This window comes from Myxocyprinus asiaticus, chromosome 14 (genome assembly GCF_019703515.2).
Source record: "Myxocyprinus asiaticus isolate MX2 ecotype Aquarium Trade chromosome 14, UBuf_Myxa_2, whole genome shotgun sequence".
NCBI lineage: Eukaryota > Metazoa > Chordata > Actinopteri > Cypriniformes > Catostomidae > Myxocyprinus > Myxocyprinus asiaticus.
In genome coordinates this window covers 46,620,507-46,637,082 of record NC_059357.1, presented here as the reverse complement: position 1 = coordinate 46,637,082, position 16,576 = coordinate 46,620,507, and the positions used below count along the sequence as shown (strand labels likewise).

At 36.4% G+C, this 16,576-nt stretch overlaps 2 protein-coding genes across 3 annotated transcripts in view; one reads left to right on the top strand and one right to left on the bottom strand.

Annotated features, from left to right (window-relative positions):
• Window positions 1–10,807, top strand: part of cacng5b (calcium channel, voltage-dependent, gamma subunit 5b) — a 54,520-nt gene extending 43,713 nt beyond the window's left edge. Inside the window, exons 5-7 of one of the 2 annotated variants that reach the window (XM_051717474.1) lie at window positions 3,548–3,688; window positions 3,765–3,910; window positions 5,901–10,807. In XM_051717474.1, coding sequence (XP_051573434.1) covers window positions 3,548–3,688; window positions 3,765–3,910; window positions 5,901–6,158 — 545 coding nt within the window. In that variant the 3' untranslated portion in view covers window positions 6,159–10,807. The remainder of the gene's footprint in view (window positions 1–3,547; window positions 3,689–3,764; window positions 3,911–5,900) is intronic. The other variant, XM_051717473.1, reaches the window with a different exon arrangement.
• cyth3b (cytohesin 3b) overlaps window positions 7,564–16,576 on the bottom strand; it is a 79,047-nt gene continuing 70,034 nt past the window's right edge. Inside the window, exon 13 of the mRNA XM_051717462.1 lies at window positions 7,564–10,906. Coding sequence (XP_051573422.1) covers window positions 10,834–10,906 — 73 coding nt within the window. The 3' untranslated portion in view covers window positions 7,564–10,833. The remainder of the gene's footprint in view (window positions 10,907–16,576) is intronic.

Here is a 16,576-nt window from a genome sequence, read left to right as displayed (position 1 = left end):
GTGATCTTTAGCTAATATTAATAAAACTTAAATTTATAAAATGTTATTGATTTAATGTTGTTAAAGATTGCTTTGTTATTAAATTAAAATACGTATATAATATATATATATATATATATATATATACATATATGCAGTATATATGTTAAAATATTTTTTGAGTGTTTGGTGAAAGTTCTCCGTCAATCGGTTTGAAGGGAAATAACTGTGCAGTCGAACAATTTGAAAAGCACATACATACATGACTTTTTCAGTGTACCTGAAATCAACATTTAGCCTATAAGAAGAACCCCCATCTGAAGCTTAGTTAATACATTCCAAAAAAATAACTGAGAATTTCCATAATGTTTGTGCTCGGATTAAATGCATGTCTAATTTTGGTTGAAAGGGTGCGCCCATTATTATAATGTTTTTTTCACGCTGTCTTCTTGCACTTTATTACCATACAGTATTAGCATTCTAAAACATTCATTTACGTTATTATGCACTACTGTAACCCATTCCTCCTCGATTTTGGCTTCTAGCAGTTAAGACTTTTCCTTGTGCAGACAGCAGCAGATGGGAGACGTTTAGTGCAAGGGGCGATTCTTTCGTTACTGATTTCTCATGTCAGAAAAAGCATGAAAGAGCAATGTCAATTTTAAAACAATCAAACTATAGCTAAAACTAATTATTCAGACAAAAGGTGCCCCACGCGGACCGCACAATGACCCTTATTTATGAATAATGAGCAGTATATTGCAGCATTCATGAAAGTTTTAGTTTATAAAATGTTAGTTGGAATGAATAAAATTTACACCTGCTCCTTCTGTACTCACTTAATCCCATTCGCCATTACATTTATTAATACGTCATGAAAACAAATGTATTACAAAATCATAAAATGTATTCAATATAAAAATAATATATTATATACAGCTCTGGGAAAAAATTAAGAGACCACTCCAAATTATCAGTTTCTCTGGATTTACTATTTATAGGTATGTGTTTGAGTAAAATGAACATTTTTGTTTTATTCTATAAAGTACTGACAACATTTCTCCCAAATTCCAAATTGTCATTAAGAGCATTTATTTGCAGAAAATGACAACTGGTCAAAATAACTAAAAAGATGCAGTGTTTTCAGACCTCGAATAATGCAATACTAATGTTTTAACTTAGGAAGAGTTCAGAAATCAATATTTTGTGCATAACTCTGATTTTCAATCACAGCTTTCATGTGTCTTGGAATGCTCTCTACCAGTATTTTACATTGCTCTTAGGTGATTTTATGCCACTCCTGGTGCAAAAATTCAAGCAGGAATTCAACAGGCACTGGAATGGAATGACTGCCATACATGCTGATTTAAGAATAATTTGGAGTGGTCTCTTAATTTTTTTCCAGAGATGTATATGAGACTAAACTCCCAGTCAGCATATGATGTGGCTTGCGATCTCTTACGCATCGACCATTAAAGACAACACCTCGCAACAGCACCAGCTTTGTGCACAGCAACAACATTTTTCTGTGAATTGCATGTGTAGTGAGTGGTAGTTCGGGACAATATTTAATTAAAATTGAGCCAAATATACAGAGCGGTACCAACTGTTATTCTGGTTAAAAGGATTAAGGCAGTACAGAAGACAGTGTGGGTTGGCCAGTCGGATGAAAGGGGCGTTGCAGTGCCTCCCAAATATGCAAATCTAATATTGTTTTATTTTATAACAATGAACAAAAACGAACATTTGAAATGAATTCTCACTTTCCATTTCTTAAACATAAAAATAAAAGCTGTTTTTACCCATATGGAATGTCTCCCTCCATTTTTTTAACCTGCTACTACTGGCGCCAAAAGTGTATTCATGGGAAAACCAGGTCTCATTAATATTCATAAACTCATTACCATAGCTATTCTTACCTGTAAAAATTGTATCTCTAGATATAGATAATAGTATTTTTACTAGTTAAAATCACATTTAAGATATCAGTAATTCTATTTTCACTAGTTGCAAAGGCTATTTTAGATATAAAGGCAATAATTGTTACTAGTAGAGCTCCCTTTCCTGATATCAGTAATTACATTGTTACTAGTAAAATGTTCATTCTTGATATCAACAATTGAATTACAACTAGAGAAAATCAGTAAATTAATTTCAACATGTTATATTTGGTATTTCTGATATCTGGAAATAGATTTCAGCTATCAATAATTTGGAGTGTAATCAATGATATCTAAAAAGACTTCTTTACTAGTAACAATTACATTACAGATATCAGAAATTAAAATTGTCACTAGTGAAAACTGAATTACTGACATCAAAATTAGCATTTTTATTAGTTGGAATTGTTGATATCAAAAATTGGCATTTTCATTTGTAGAAATTACATTCTTGATATCAAAAATTCTATTTTTACTAGTAAGAAAAGAATTGTTAATATGTGAAATTGGAATTTCAACTAGTAAGAAACAAATTTTTGATATCAATAATTGTGTTTTGAATAGGAGTGAATGATATATCGGTGTGAATCTTTACTAGTGAAAAATCAATTATAGATATCAAAAATGGGATTTCAACTAGTAAAAACCCTAATTTTTGATATCAAGTATGTGATTTCTGCGAGTGATGACATCATTTTTTTATATCAAGATTTCACATTTTTACTAGTGGAAATGTAATCATTGATATCAACAATTGGCATTTCCACTAGTGAAAATTACATTCTTGATATCAACAATTCATATCCTGCGAATGAATAAAAGCTAAAATGGATTGCCATAGGTCTTACCATATTCTAGTTCTGATCTGGGTGATAACGCTCTACTTTGTGTTTTTTTATAGATAATTTTCTTAGATAATGTCAAGAGAATTTTCTAAAAAGTTCCTTCAAAAGCCTGCCAGATTACCACATTCATTCAGTTTGATTGGCTATCTCATATGACATTGACGAGTGGTGTTAGACTACTGAGCGTGGTAAAAATGAAACTTTTTTAAATCATTATGTTATTCTTGCAACAACTTAATGACTATTAGACACCGGTGCATAATGAACTGCAGCAGACACAAGGATATCAATTATTGGGGGGGACAATCATATCTGATTATTGGGGGGGACTTGTCCCCCTCAAAGTATATTGTGTGTAACAAGTTCAAGGAATGAGGAAGCTGGAGACGGTGAATCCAACTCAAAGGTAAATTTATTAATAACACAAAACACATCCGCATGAATGCGCAGCGGTGTGGCTTCAGATAATTCACTTAGCAGGTTCTTTCATGGAAACGGCAGCAGCCAAAACACATGTAGCTTGTCAGCTGGGTTCTCTCTGTCTCTCACTCTGAGGTCTGGCCCCTTTTTATTTCCCCCATCTCTCACTGCTAACATAGAAACAGCATTTACTAGCTATTCATCTCAGGTGAAAACCCTTACTGCTTCCTTTCTCCCCAGATGAACACTCGACCACGCCCTCGTCTCCACATTGTGGTTACGGCCCTGTTAGCAACGTACAGTATGAGCAATGTACAGTATAAGCAAAAAATATTGAGATCCATTTCTTTTGTGTATTTTCAGAGATGATCCGCTCTGCCACACCGTTCCCACTGGTCAGTTTGTTCTTCATGTTCATTGGTTTTGTGCTGAACAATATCGGACACATTCGGCCTCACCGCACCATCCTGGCCTTCGTCTCTGGAATCTTCTTCATCCTGTCAGGTACTCTTTCCCCCTGGTTCATTCTGAGGTATGTGATGATTATCATGCACGATACTGATGTTTGTCCGTCATTCAGGTCTGTCTCTGGTGGTGGGTTTGGTTCTCTACATCTCCAGTATCAATGATGAGATGTTGAACAGGACTAAGAGTAATGAGACGTATTTCAGCTATAAGTACGGCTGGTCATTTGCGTTTGCTGCCATCTCCTTCCTGCTTACTGAGGTAAACAGCTTTCTCTCTCTAAGTCAGTTGTACCACATGTTTCTCCATTGCATCTCATTACTGTTTTTTTCTGGGTAAACACTATTGAAATGCTTCATTCTTCTGTTTGTTTGTTTATTTGGATTTTTCTCACACATTTCTGTAATTAATTGAGCCCAAATCTGTTAACAAACAGACTCCATTCAAGTCTTAGGTGTGCTATTTTGGTTTTAGAATGTCATGCTCCTTATAAATTTTAAGATTAAAGGAATGCTCTTGGTTGAATATACTTAAGGCTTGACAACCACATGCTGGTGATTATCACAGAAAATAATTTCAACTACTGTATACAATAATGAACTTACAATGGAAGTATATGGGGTAAGTGTAACAGGGTTTAAAAGCAGAAATGTGCAGCTTGTATTTTTGTTAAAGTGTTTATATTACTACTTACATTCAAAAGTGTGTGTTATTTGAGCTGTTAAGTTGCCTTATTCGTCCTTTTAGTGGTGGGACTACTTTTCTAGGCAGATGCTATATGGTTTTAACTTCTGGTTACTGATGACATTTCTGTGGGTGGAGTTGGAACAGCTTATTTGCATCTCCAGTTTGCATTGGAGGTCTGGTGGTTTATTTTGCAAAAATGACTGTCTGAAACTGTCTTGCCTCGTCTTGCCGGACAGTGAAAGATGCATATGATAGGTCCCGTTTTCCTTCTCTCCCCCTGTGTGTAAAACATAGCTGAGTGTCAAACAATACTTTCCTTTCAAGCCCTTTGAGTGTGTAAGAGTGAAGTGCAGGTGCATTTCTAATTTTCTCCAGCTTGGACTCAGTAATATGGGGCTGATGAACGCTGGTGTCTTTTCCATTTTTCCTGTAGTGCTTCACAATTGATGTTGTGTTTTGTGATGTTATGGTTAACCCCGGCTCTGAGACTCATCAAACTTGCTACTCTATAGTCGTGTCTATTGGTCATTTGAACAGGCACAGAACTCTCAAACATCTAATCAGTATCTAACAGTGATTAAAACTGAGTGGAACTACCTGTGCATTAAATCGTTTTAACACACACATTCCAGCCAATCAGAATCAATAATTCGAATAGACCATGGTATAAGGATAGTTATATGTCTCATGTTAACGCCAGTGATGGGGAGTAGTTAACTCAAATCAGTGACACTACTAACTTAATTACATTTTTCAGTAGCGTGGTTCAGCTACTTCCAGAACAGTGTAGCTTGTCCAGTAACAGTAATGCTACATTTGTCACATTGTATTGTGAACGCAGTAATGGACAGTTAACTTGTAACTTTTGCATCCAAATGTGTAACGTTTATTCCAATTGCATTGTCTTGCCCCTACATACTACCATTGTAAGTGCATTATGGTACTGTACACACCATTTTTGTTTTTTGTTTTCTAAACTGAGGAACAAGTGGAAAGTAATGTCTGTGGTACTTGGAAGCATGTCACAGATGCTAATCACAGCGCTTAGCTTGTATTGAACCTGGAACTTTTGATTTGAAAATCCCCCTTGGCTTACACTGTCTAATGTTTTCATACTTTATTGGGTGCTATGGGTTAAAAACTGAGGTTTGCATGACCTCAGGGCACCCTTTACGAAAATCAAATTTGCCGCAAACTTGCCACTGATAATTTTCACATGCAAATTAGCTTTGTGGCAAACCTGTGGCAAATTGTCCACTGTTGCCAAAGGTTTTCCGGAGGTTCACCACTATTAGCAAAGAGCTGCAAACATCTGGCAAACATTCGTGGCGAATCAAAAGCTCATTTCAATGTGAAAACAACGAGCGGCAAGTTTGTGGCTAGTTTAGATTTTTGTTTCTAAGGGCGATCTCAATCAATTTATCTCCCAATATCTAGATTTGGGTATATTAGTTGTTTACAACTTTTATAATAATTTTACTTAATGCACCACTATTGTCTTGCTGTCCAAGTACTGGTGTTTCCTTCATGAAATGCACATGTAGTATTCCTCTGCTGTGTTCAGAGTGCAGGTGTGATGTCTGTGTACCTGTTCATGAAGCGTTACACAGCAGAGGAGATGTATCAGCCGCACCCCAGCTTCTACCGGCCGCGCCTCAGCAACTGCTCGGATTACTCAGGTCAGTTCCTGCATCCCGAAGCCTGGACGCGCGGACGCAGCCCCTCAGACATATCCAGTGACGCCTCGCTGCCGATGAACGCCAGCTACCCCGCGCTGCTCAAGTGCCCCGAATACGACCAGGTGTCCTCATCGCCATGCTGAACAACAGGACGGGTGTACAGATAGAAGGATGGACAGAAGAATATGCAGTGGATGGATGGATGGATGGATGGACAGTAGTATGTGTATAGTGAATGTTTGGGTTGTGCAATAGTTAAGTTTTACATATATATATATATATATATATATATACATGCTGTGCTTTGCCTTATAAAAGGGAAACAACTGATAGAATGTATGATCATACTTTTCTTATTCTGTTCGTCCATTTGTTCCAGCAGGTGGCAGTATAGTATTCCTCTCTGGAGCATGCACCGTGGCTCACACACTGGTGAGCTGTATATTAACAGTGTGCATTATGTTTAAAATACATTCTCAATTGGCTGTAGATTTAAGTAAACATTTATGGTGCTTATCAATATGAATTTGAGAGATTTGTTGCTGATACAAGAAACAATGATTCGTAAATGTAGCCATAGAAAACTATTGTTGAACGTTAGTCCGAAATGAATTTGTAATGTATATTTTACAATTCAGTACCTCATATTATATGCCATATATAAAGGTATTCTAATAGAAATCAAAATGATGTTGTTTTGATGAAATTATTGCGAAATAGGTGTAGAGAGTGTCTTGATACCTATAGGACAAAATTACATTCAAAAAAATGAAAATGATGGATAAAATACAAACATCAAAACCAGTATGTATTATTGCAGATCAGTAATAACTGAAACATATCAAAGTAGAATACTGACATTACATGTGTGATCATACTGTATATCCAACTGTACATTGTAGCCCTTCATAGCTCTCAACATAATATGTGTTTCCTTTCTGGTGTCAATATATAATTGACTGAAATAATCTTTATAAACTGACATGACTTTTTGTTTCTTAATATTTGTTTAGTTTACAGTATATATACATTTATCATGGTGTTTGGAAACCATTTATGCACAATTCTAAGTACAATGTAGAACACAAGTCATTTCTATTATTTGTGTGTGCATGCATCTGTAATGTTGCTTTTGTAAATGCTTTCCATAGCTGTTATACTTTCTCGATTGATATTTTGTAAGTGTCATTTGTACATGTACGGATATATTTAGCAGCTCTTAAAAGCCATTTTAGTAATGGGAGGTATTATTATGTAGTTTAAATTTAACAAAATCAAAGTGATAAAATCTCTGTTACCAGGTATGGTGTCATATTAAAGTACGATCAGTAGGGTCACATCTTTGTAAACTCTGTGATGTGTGGGGGAAAATCACTCATGAACATTTGAGATTTATGTATGCTTTATGTATCCATATTTCATATACAATATGACGAATAGCTTATACAGACATATACAAATTAATCTGGAGCCCTAAAGGGCATTGAAGATAGTATTCCAGCCCTGGACAGGGCTTTTATTTTACAACACATATAAATTGCTACTGGATTTAGAAAAAAAAAAAAAAAAAAAGCATTTCCAGAATTACATGGTAATTTTCCCTGACATAAGTACATTAGCTTTTAAGGCCTCTCAGCAAAAGAGCCCTACCATTAAAGATGATGTATAATTACCAGTAGATTTATATGCTATAGATTGTACTTACACAAAAAATAAGACAGATGTTTACAGTATTTACACATAACTTAGACCTATATCAATTAAGAGTAGAATAAAATCATTTCACAAAGAAAATAAATACAAAAAGATATTTAACTATATTTTGTAAAGGGAACACAAAAGCAAGCAATTCATTCATGTCACATCAAAACATCATCCGTAACAGTAGATAGTGTCTTTTATACTCAAAATCAGAACGGAAAGGTTAATGTACATGAGAAATTGAAACTATATACTGTATGTCATTTGTTTGTCATTTCTCATGAAATCAGTCCAGCTGACTCCAGACTGCCACCTAGTATTAGCATTAGATTCATTTACATTTATTCAAGCTTACTGTGTGATCACATGCACACAGGTGTCATGGCGGGTTACCGTTTCAGAGCCCTGTATAATCACACTGCCAGGCCGCTGGTCAGTGATTGTAAATAGATCACGTCTCATTCGGAATAGATAGCTTTTCTATCTGACATCTGAAGTGATGCACTGTCTACACCAGACGCGAGCGTCGCGTCGCATCCAAAGCCAATGGCTCCCACTAATATGCATGCTGTCTACACCGGAAGCGTTCATCGTTGACGAGCTGCAGAGCTACTTCTGCCAATTTATTATCCCTTCCATGTGAATCTATTTGCCTTGAGTTTTATTCATTACATATTTAAATATCTTCGGTTACTTACGATTATATACATACATAAGAGTTTGTGTTTTAAAATGGTAGAGAGCTGTTTCTCCTGGTTTCTGTTTAGTTAGTTAAATAATAGTTGGGTTGCCTTTACTGGTAAATGTACCACATGTGCTGTTCACACATGGACATTTATAGGTACTTATGATAGAACTTCTCATTAAGGAAAATTGCCAGAACAAATTTACCAGTATTTTCAAAAAGGTTGTGTTCACACATGACCTCAAACATGAAAATTACAGTACATTTTCTGGGAAAGGCTGTATGTGTGAAAAGGGCTTATGTGCGCTGCATTAGCAATCACATTTTCTTTACAGTGTACAGTAAAAATTACAGTAAAGTTGCTGATTGTACTAATTTAATCAACTTTGGTTTCTATCCACATGTATATGCTGTAGGGGTGTGCAGCGAAGCCATTATCTGTATCTGTACCTGTTGCAATGGCAAAAATGATCTGGATCTGTAATTGGATATAACCGGATGTGGGCGGGGCTTGAACCGTACGTGCGTTCAAACTAAATAAAAAGCCCATTTTTATATTTTTATTTATTGTTTCCATAAAGTAATTATGCCTTGTATAATTCATACAGTTATTTATTTTATTATTATTATTATTATTATTATTATTATTATTATTACTATTATTATTATGCATACTACTTTCTTTTTTTGTTGTTGTTGTTTTTGCGTGCAGAACAGCGCATCGTTCACCCTGAAGTGCACATAGACCATGTAGGCTATTAATTTCATTTTATCAGCCTTTTGCGGTTTAATAATCACATGACGGTATCATGATTTTGATACATTGTGCAGCCCAGTTATACCATTGGTGATAACATTTCTGCTGAAAATAAAGATACAGATTATTCACCATTTAACCGTTGCTGAAGTCTACTCAAGCTTTCTGCATGTCATTTAGAAAGTTTATTTCCACGCTTCCAGTGTAAAAAGCCTCAAGCCGTCGCGTTAATGGATGTGTCCAGTGTAGACAGGGTGTCAGAGTTCTTAAAGGAATAGTACAGCCAAAAATGACAATTCTGTAATTATGTACGCACCCTCATCAGAATCTTTTCACAGCTTTTTTACATATAATGATAGTTCATATGGACCAGGACTGTCAAGCTCCAAAAAGCAAAAAAAAAAAAAAAAGTATCACAGAAGTATTCCATATGACTCATGCACTATATTCCAAGTCTTTATTCCTTAAGTCATATGACGTCAATGTTAAGTTATTATTCACGAATAATATTGCCCTTCCCCAAAGTTCACGTTTAGCCCATGTTCATAAATTTAAAAGTGGCTTTTTGTGTGTGTGTGTGGCAAAAGGTGCGTAACAATTCTTGAAAAATGTATACTTTTGTGTTAGGGTTTGTAAATAATGACAAAAATTTCATTTTTGGTGAACTATTCCTCTAGGCCAGAAACATACTTTACGTAAGTACATGTATGCAGATGCGAACACATTGACAACGCATGGTCTGGTTGAACATGCTTACATGTATAGTCAAATGCTCTAGCTTTACCATTTGACCATGCAAACATACACAGCCGATTGACACATGCGCACTACGACTGCTATAAGATATTGGACCATTTCTCTTCAGGAGTTTTGACCCATAAAAATGTCTTTATGGTCTTTCAATCTGAATTTATACAAATGCAGGTATCTCCTAACCTCCTCACTCATGTGCTCTTGATGTGCACATCCACTGTTGTTGTTTCCACCTTCGTCTTCTGTTGTTCACCAGTGTTTATTGCAATAGCCAAACAGGGAGTTTTGCCACCTTGTGGACCCGCTAATAATACATTGTATGTGTGTACAGAGCTCGTGCAACCTGCTGATGATGAAATTGACATCACTTGCCCGGTCCACATATGCTAGCATATGTAAAAGGTAGGTTGCTATAAATGTATTGACTAACTTAACTTACTAGCTCAGCAATATTCTCTACAAACTGTTGCTGACAGTAGTTGGCTTAAAAGAGAAAACCCACCATAAAAGCGGACAGTTCACACTAATGTCCACTACAGCGCCCCTTGTGGCAACACTAATGAATGCAACAAGTACTTGCGTTGTGTTATGAATTGCAGTCTGACACATTCTGGAGCGCAACTATGCACAAAATCAAGCTTGCGTAGCTAAAAGTTTCTGCATTCACATTCTTGCGTAGAGTATGTTTTGGCCTTTAAACAACTTCCTTTGGACTCTCAAGTGAGCCGCCCTGGTATACAAACCGACATCCATGCAAATTCAAACAGATCATGACAGCTGTTTTTATATGAATAGAAACACAAGAAAGGAACTATAAACATTGAATTCATTAGAATGCTCCTTTAAAACGTCAGAAACACTCACACAAAGGCTGTCCCAGAAGGCAGTGTGTTTGTGTGTGTATGGGGTTTGGACGCAGATTTCACTTCTTGTTGGCGATGCGTCTCTTCCTGGTGGCCAGCATGTCGTAGAAGGGGTCTCTGCTGATACTCGCTCTGAAGGAACCAATCACAACAAATGTAAGGCACTTAGATGTCTGCAGCTGTAATATAGAAATGCAGCACATTTACAAAGCCCTGCTTTAACTACATCAGAAAACACACCCTGCATACTGTCAGAGTATGTACGGTATTTAATGAAGGACACACTTCTCAGCCAGTAAAACAGTATGCTCTTTAGGTATGCATGCGATTAGTATGAATAGATTTTGGACATACTGCATCTGGGGATGTGTCTATTGACCCTTGACCTATTGACCGAATGTATGACGTAATAGCATCAACAGCAAAAATATTCTACTCTAGTTTTTTTTTTTAAACAAGCACCATTTAAGCACAAGGAACAAAACTTTCTTTGTATATACTAAGACACACAGATCACCGCCATTCTTTTAAATACAGCGTTTGAATGTGACATCTCCTCAACTCAGAGTGATTATGGGATCGTAAAGTGTCCAGTCGATTCACACTTAAGAATTCGCTGGAAATAGTAGATCTTCCGGGTATTTCTAAATTTCTAAAAGTTCTCGGACATACTACTCCATTGGCATACAGTTTTTGGCATACTATATAGTAGGAAAGTATGTATTTTTGGACGCAGCAGTAGTTTGTTCAGTGACCTAGTTTGGTTTCCATGGTTTCTGAGGACAGACCCCGCCCCCCTGTTTAACTCTGCCTCTTATGGATTATCAGTTTCAGTGGCGTTTGTCCTGCTCAGATTAAAGGCTGGTTTTAAATCAACCTACGACCGATATCTCTAAACACTTCCCTTTACAAAGTGCTCTCGAATCACAAACAATCTGCTGCTGTTGCCACAGTTTTCACGGCTCGAAATCTTGTTAGCACAGCACAGAGTGTGAAGCTCATCCTACATGGCAGGAAGTTCACACTCAGTCTTCTTTCCCTCATTGTAGACTGAAGGTGTTGAGCTTTATTCCAAAACCTAGTGAGATGGCTACCAAGACAGTATTTTAAGGAACATATGTGTGTTTCCAAGCAAAGCTCTAAAAAGAAGGCAACAACATTGTTCTCATGGCTCATATGTCCTTCACAGATAATCGCTGATGTTGAGAGATATTTTGATGATAAAAATTCCTATAATTCATTCAATACAGAAAAGTATCCAAACAATAGTTAAATCTAATTAAAAATAAGCTATTATACCCAATATTTGCATGTTTTATGTACTTTTATGCTTACAAACTCTATTAGCATCAATTGTAAGTCAAGTCTATATGTGATGAGCACTATCTGTAGTGTGCAGAGTTGCTGCCTATGTAGAGCATTCAATATCAGTCTCTTATGAGATTCCATTTCTGCCAAAGAAGGAAGCTGCCTATGTAGGCAGTAGTCTAGACCCCTTACAAAAAATCTAAACTAGCCGCAAACTTGCCACAAATTTGCAGCTCATTATTTTCACATGCAAATGAGCTTTTGATTTGCCTCAAATGTTTTCCAGAAGTTTGCGGTTCTTCATCGGTAGTGGTGAACCTGCAGCAAACCTTTGGCAACAATGGACAATTTGCCACAAGTTTCAAGCAAAGCTCATTTGCATGTGAAAATAATCAGTGGCGAATTTGCCATGAACTCATGATTTTTGTAAAGGACAGCAAGGCTGCTGACTATACAGTAATAAATTATTTTATTTTATTACATTTAGTTGTATCAAGGTGCTTTTTTTGTGTTGACACAACTACATTTTCCAGCCAACTTAACATGTTAATTTGTGGATCTATCAACTTGTACTTAAATTGAATGAACAAGTGTATTTGTCATCTCAACTCGCTAAACAAAGATTTGCCAGCACCCAGCATGCATTGCAGCATGTATAATTAATTAGGCTATAGCTATTTGTGGAGTATTTTGGGCTGTTGTTGCTGTTTTTGTCATCACTGTTAGTAAATATTTGTGTGGTGATGTAAAGAGCTTATCTTTTACTTAATGATGTTTGTTGAGTGTAACCACTACTGAGGTTTGTGTGTGTCAAGTGACATCTATGTGCCTCCAAACCTACTGTAACTAATGCCCTTATACCGCAAAGTAGTGATGGCAGAAACGAAGCTTTCCGAATCTTCAAGTCAATTGGACCAGTTGCTTCAGAAAATGATTCACTGTTTCGAAGCGCTCAAAACAATGCACCCTGAGGACATCTGTTTGTCACAGGTGTGTAAATGCAGTAGGAAGACTCGAGTCAAAGCAACTACACTGACACAATGCATTGGAAATTATTTACTGCCATGTACTGTATTTGTCATATATTTTTCATGGTTGTCTACAATGTCCTAGAATAAACAGATCTGAATATTTGGAGAATTTGTAGACCTTCATGTATAAGTGGGCCTTTTTATGATTGCTGTTTTAATATTATTTTAAAAAAACAAATTCTAATTAAAACAACAATTTGCTTTGTATAAAATTGTGTATATATATATATATATATTTGCTCTGACAGATTGTGCAATAAACATTTGAAAACAAATCGTTATGGTAATAAGTTAAACTCTGTTAGTGTGGGATTCGAATGATTTGCACAAAATATGATTTACATCATGTACAGACTCTCCTGACAAAAAGTTCTCAAAATAATTTTGATTTATAAAAGCACTTCCAAATTACAAACCAATAAAATGATTGGGCGTCGTCCATTTTCACTTATTGACCTATGTCTTCTAAGCGCAAAGTCCAAACTTAACAAAACTTTGTAAACTTTAACATAAAAACATTTTGAGGATGCTCGTCAAATTTCATCCAATTCTGCTGATAGGGCGCGCTATAAATAAAAAACTGTAATTACTAAACATGTAATTAATAAATTGGACAAATCAACAAAAATGGCCGCCTGCAGCCAATCAAATTTCAGCAGCAAATGACTTGGATTTTTTATGAATACAATAACATTATGAATATAATAGCTTGCCGATCATTATGAAATTTGGAATTTACTTCTAGGTTGCTCATTTAATTTTTCTGTGTTGATTTTGACGATGTTTTTTTTTTAAACATGGTACAATGTAAAAGTACAACTGGAAACTGAGCTGAGAGGACTACACTGTTATTGGAAGCTGAAAGCATAATGAAATAAAGCAAATATAAACCTGAATGATAGCATTCTAATTCTTTTCAAATTTGTGGCAGAATTTTCCCAAAAATCTGCATCGAAAATGTCTTCGGGAAAAGTACGAGAAGAGCTTGTTTTTGGTCTCAAACCTTCTAACATTAGTATCCTGAGCATTTAAAGTGTGATTACAGGTAAGCAGATATGGATTGTGGGTCATAACTGTGCCGACTAGGCAAAATGTCATTGTGATAAACCCTCACATCCTTCTCTGCGACAACACATGCTAACGTTAGCCTGAGATTATCATAAAGAGATCGCCAAAGGTCTGTTAGTCTCTCTGAAGCGGGTGGTTTGGTTCGCTTCAGCCACAGGGAGTTTAAGCCCCAACTAATCTGCAGTGATGCCCCGTGAACACACAGGGGCTGCGGATGAGGGGGAGGTACAGTGACAATGTGATGAGACTGCTGTTTCTATTCAAAAACAACACCCATCACCATCACAACTAGTGCAGATGAAATCAACTCAGTCTGGACCAAGCTGCAGTTAGTAGCTCTTTTTCAAAACCTAGTGGGGTAAATCTCACAAATCCTGTCAAGAACATGTCTGGGTAATATCTTACCCCAAAATCAAAAGATCTAAGAAATTATATTTTGCTTTAAGAAAATGAAGCTACCTTTAGGACCATTGTGTATTTATTGTATTGTGGCATTATTTGCATGACAATTAGGCAAAATGTTTCTAGCCACAAAACAATAATTACTAAAGTTATGATTTCTGCAGTTATTCATAAGGGCAAAACCTATGGAGCCCCTTAGAGGATGGGGCAGGATATTTTTTTTACTGGAATAGTTTTGCGTGCCCTTGCAATAACTTGTGCATTCCCTCGCAATAGTTTGCGTTCATTCGCAATAAATTGACCATGGTATTACTATAGTAACCATATTTTAAGTGAAACCATAGTTTTTGAAGCCATTCTGTAGTGGATTTACTTCGATGTTTAAGGTCAACACTCAACTTAGCCACCCTGATTTTATCCTGTAGGATCTTGACAAACTTGGGAATTAATTTTTCCCAACATTTTGATTTTTTTTCTTGTGGGAACACAACTCAAGGTGATCGACAGGGAAATTAAAATGACTAAATTCAAATCAGCAACTCTTGTTTGAATCAGTTTGATTTTATGGATCTTAGTTACTGCCAAACTGCCTCGAGATCAGTTACAGCCTGCATTAAACACTGATTAAAGGGTTTCACTGTGGGATCAACGCCCCTTTGTGTAATCACAAAACATTTCAAAATGTTTCGAAACTGTTTTGCCATTTTCAATTTTCTGAAAAACATACTTTTTATAGCTCCTCCTAGGCCGTTTGTCCAATTTGCACAAAATAAAATTTACATCGTGTTAAGATTCTCCTGACAAAAAGTTCTCAAAATAATTTGTAATTTTTTTATTTTCTCCCCTTTTCTCCCCAATTTGGAATGCCCAATTCCCAATGTGCTCCATATCCTCATGGTGGCGTAGTGACTCACCTCAATCCGGGTGGTGGAGGACGAACCTCAGTTGCCTCCACGTCTGAGACAGTCAATCCGCGCATCTTATCACGTGGCTTGTTGAGCACGTTACCATGGACATATAGCGTGTGGAGGCTTCACGCTATTCTCTGCGGCATCCACGCACAACTCACCAAGAGCCCCACCGAGAACGAGAACCACATTATAGCGACCACAAGGAGGTTACCCCATGTGACTCTACACCCTCCCTCGCAACCGGGCCAATTTGGTTGCTTAGGAGACCTGGCAGGAGTCACTCAGCATGCCCTGGATTCGAACTCGCGACTCCAGGGGTGGTAGTCAGCGTCATTACTCGCTGAGCTACCCAGGCCCCTCTCAAAAGAATTTTGATTTATGAAAGCACTTCCAAATTACTAGCCAGTAAAATGATTGGGCATGGTCCTTTTTCACTTATTGACCTATATCTTCTAAGCGCAAAGTCCAAACTTAATAAAACTTGGTAAACTTCAACATAAAAACATTTTGAGAATGCACGTCAAATTTCATCCAATTCTGCCCATAGGGGGTGCTATACTTAAAAACTGTCATTACTAAACAACTCAAGGAAGCTGGAAATTTGCACACATCTTTCAAGTTCAAGTGCAAACATATCCATAAAATATAAATTGGACAAATCAACAAAAACGGTCATCTGCAGCCAATCAAATTTCAGCAGCAAATGACTTGGATTTTTTATGAATACAATAACTTGCCAATCATTATGAATATAATAGCTTGCCGATCATTATGAAATTTGGAATTTACTTCTAGGTTGCTCATTTAATTTTTCTGTGTTGATTTTGACGATGTTTTTTTTTTAAACATGGTACAATGTAAAAGTACAACTGGAAACTGAGCTGAGAGGACTACACTGTTATTGGAAGCTGAAAGCATAATGAAATAAAGCAAATATAAACCTGAATGATAGCATTCTAATTCTTTTCAAATTTGTGGCAGAATTTTCCCAAAAATCTGCATCGAAAATGTCTTCGGGAAAAGTACAAGAAGAGCTTGTTTTTGGTCTCAAACCTTCTAACATTAGTATCCTGAGCATTTAA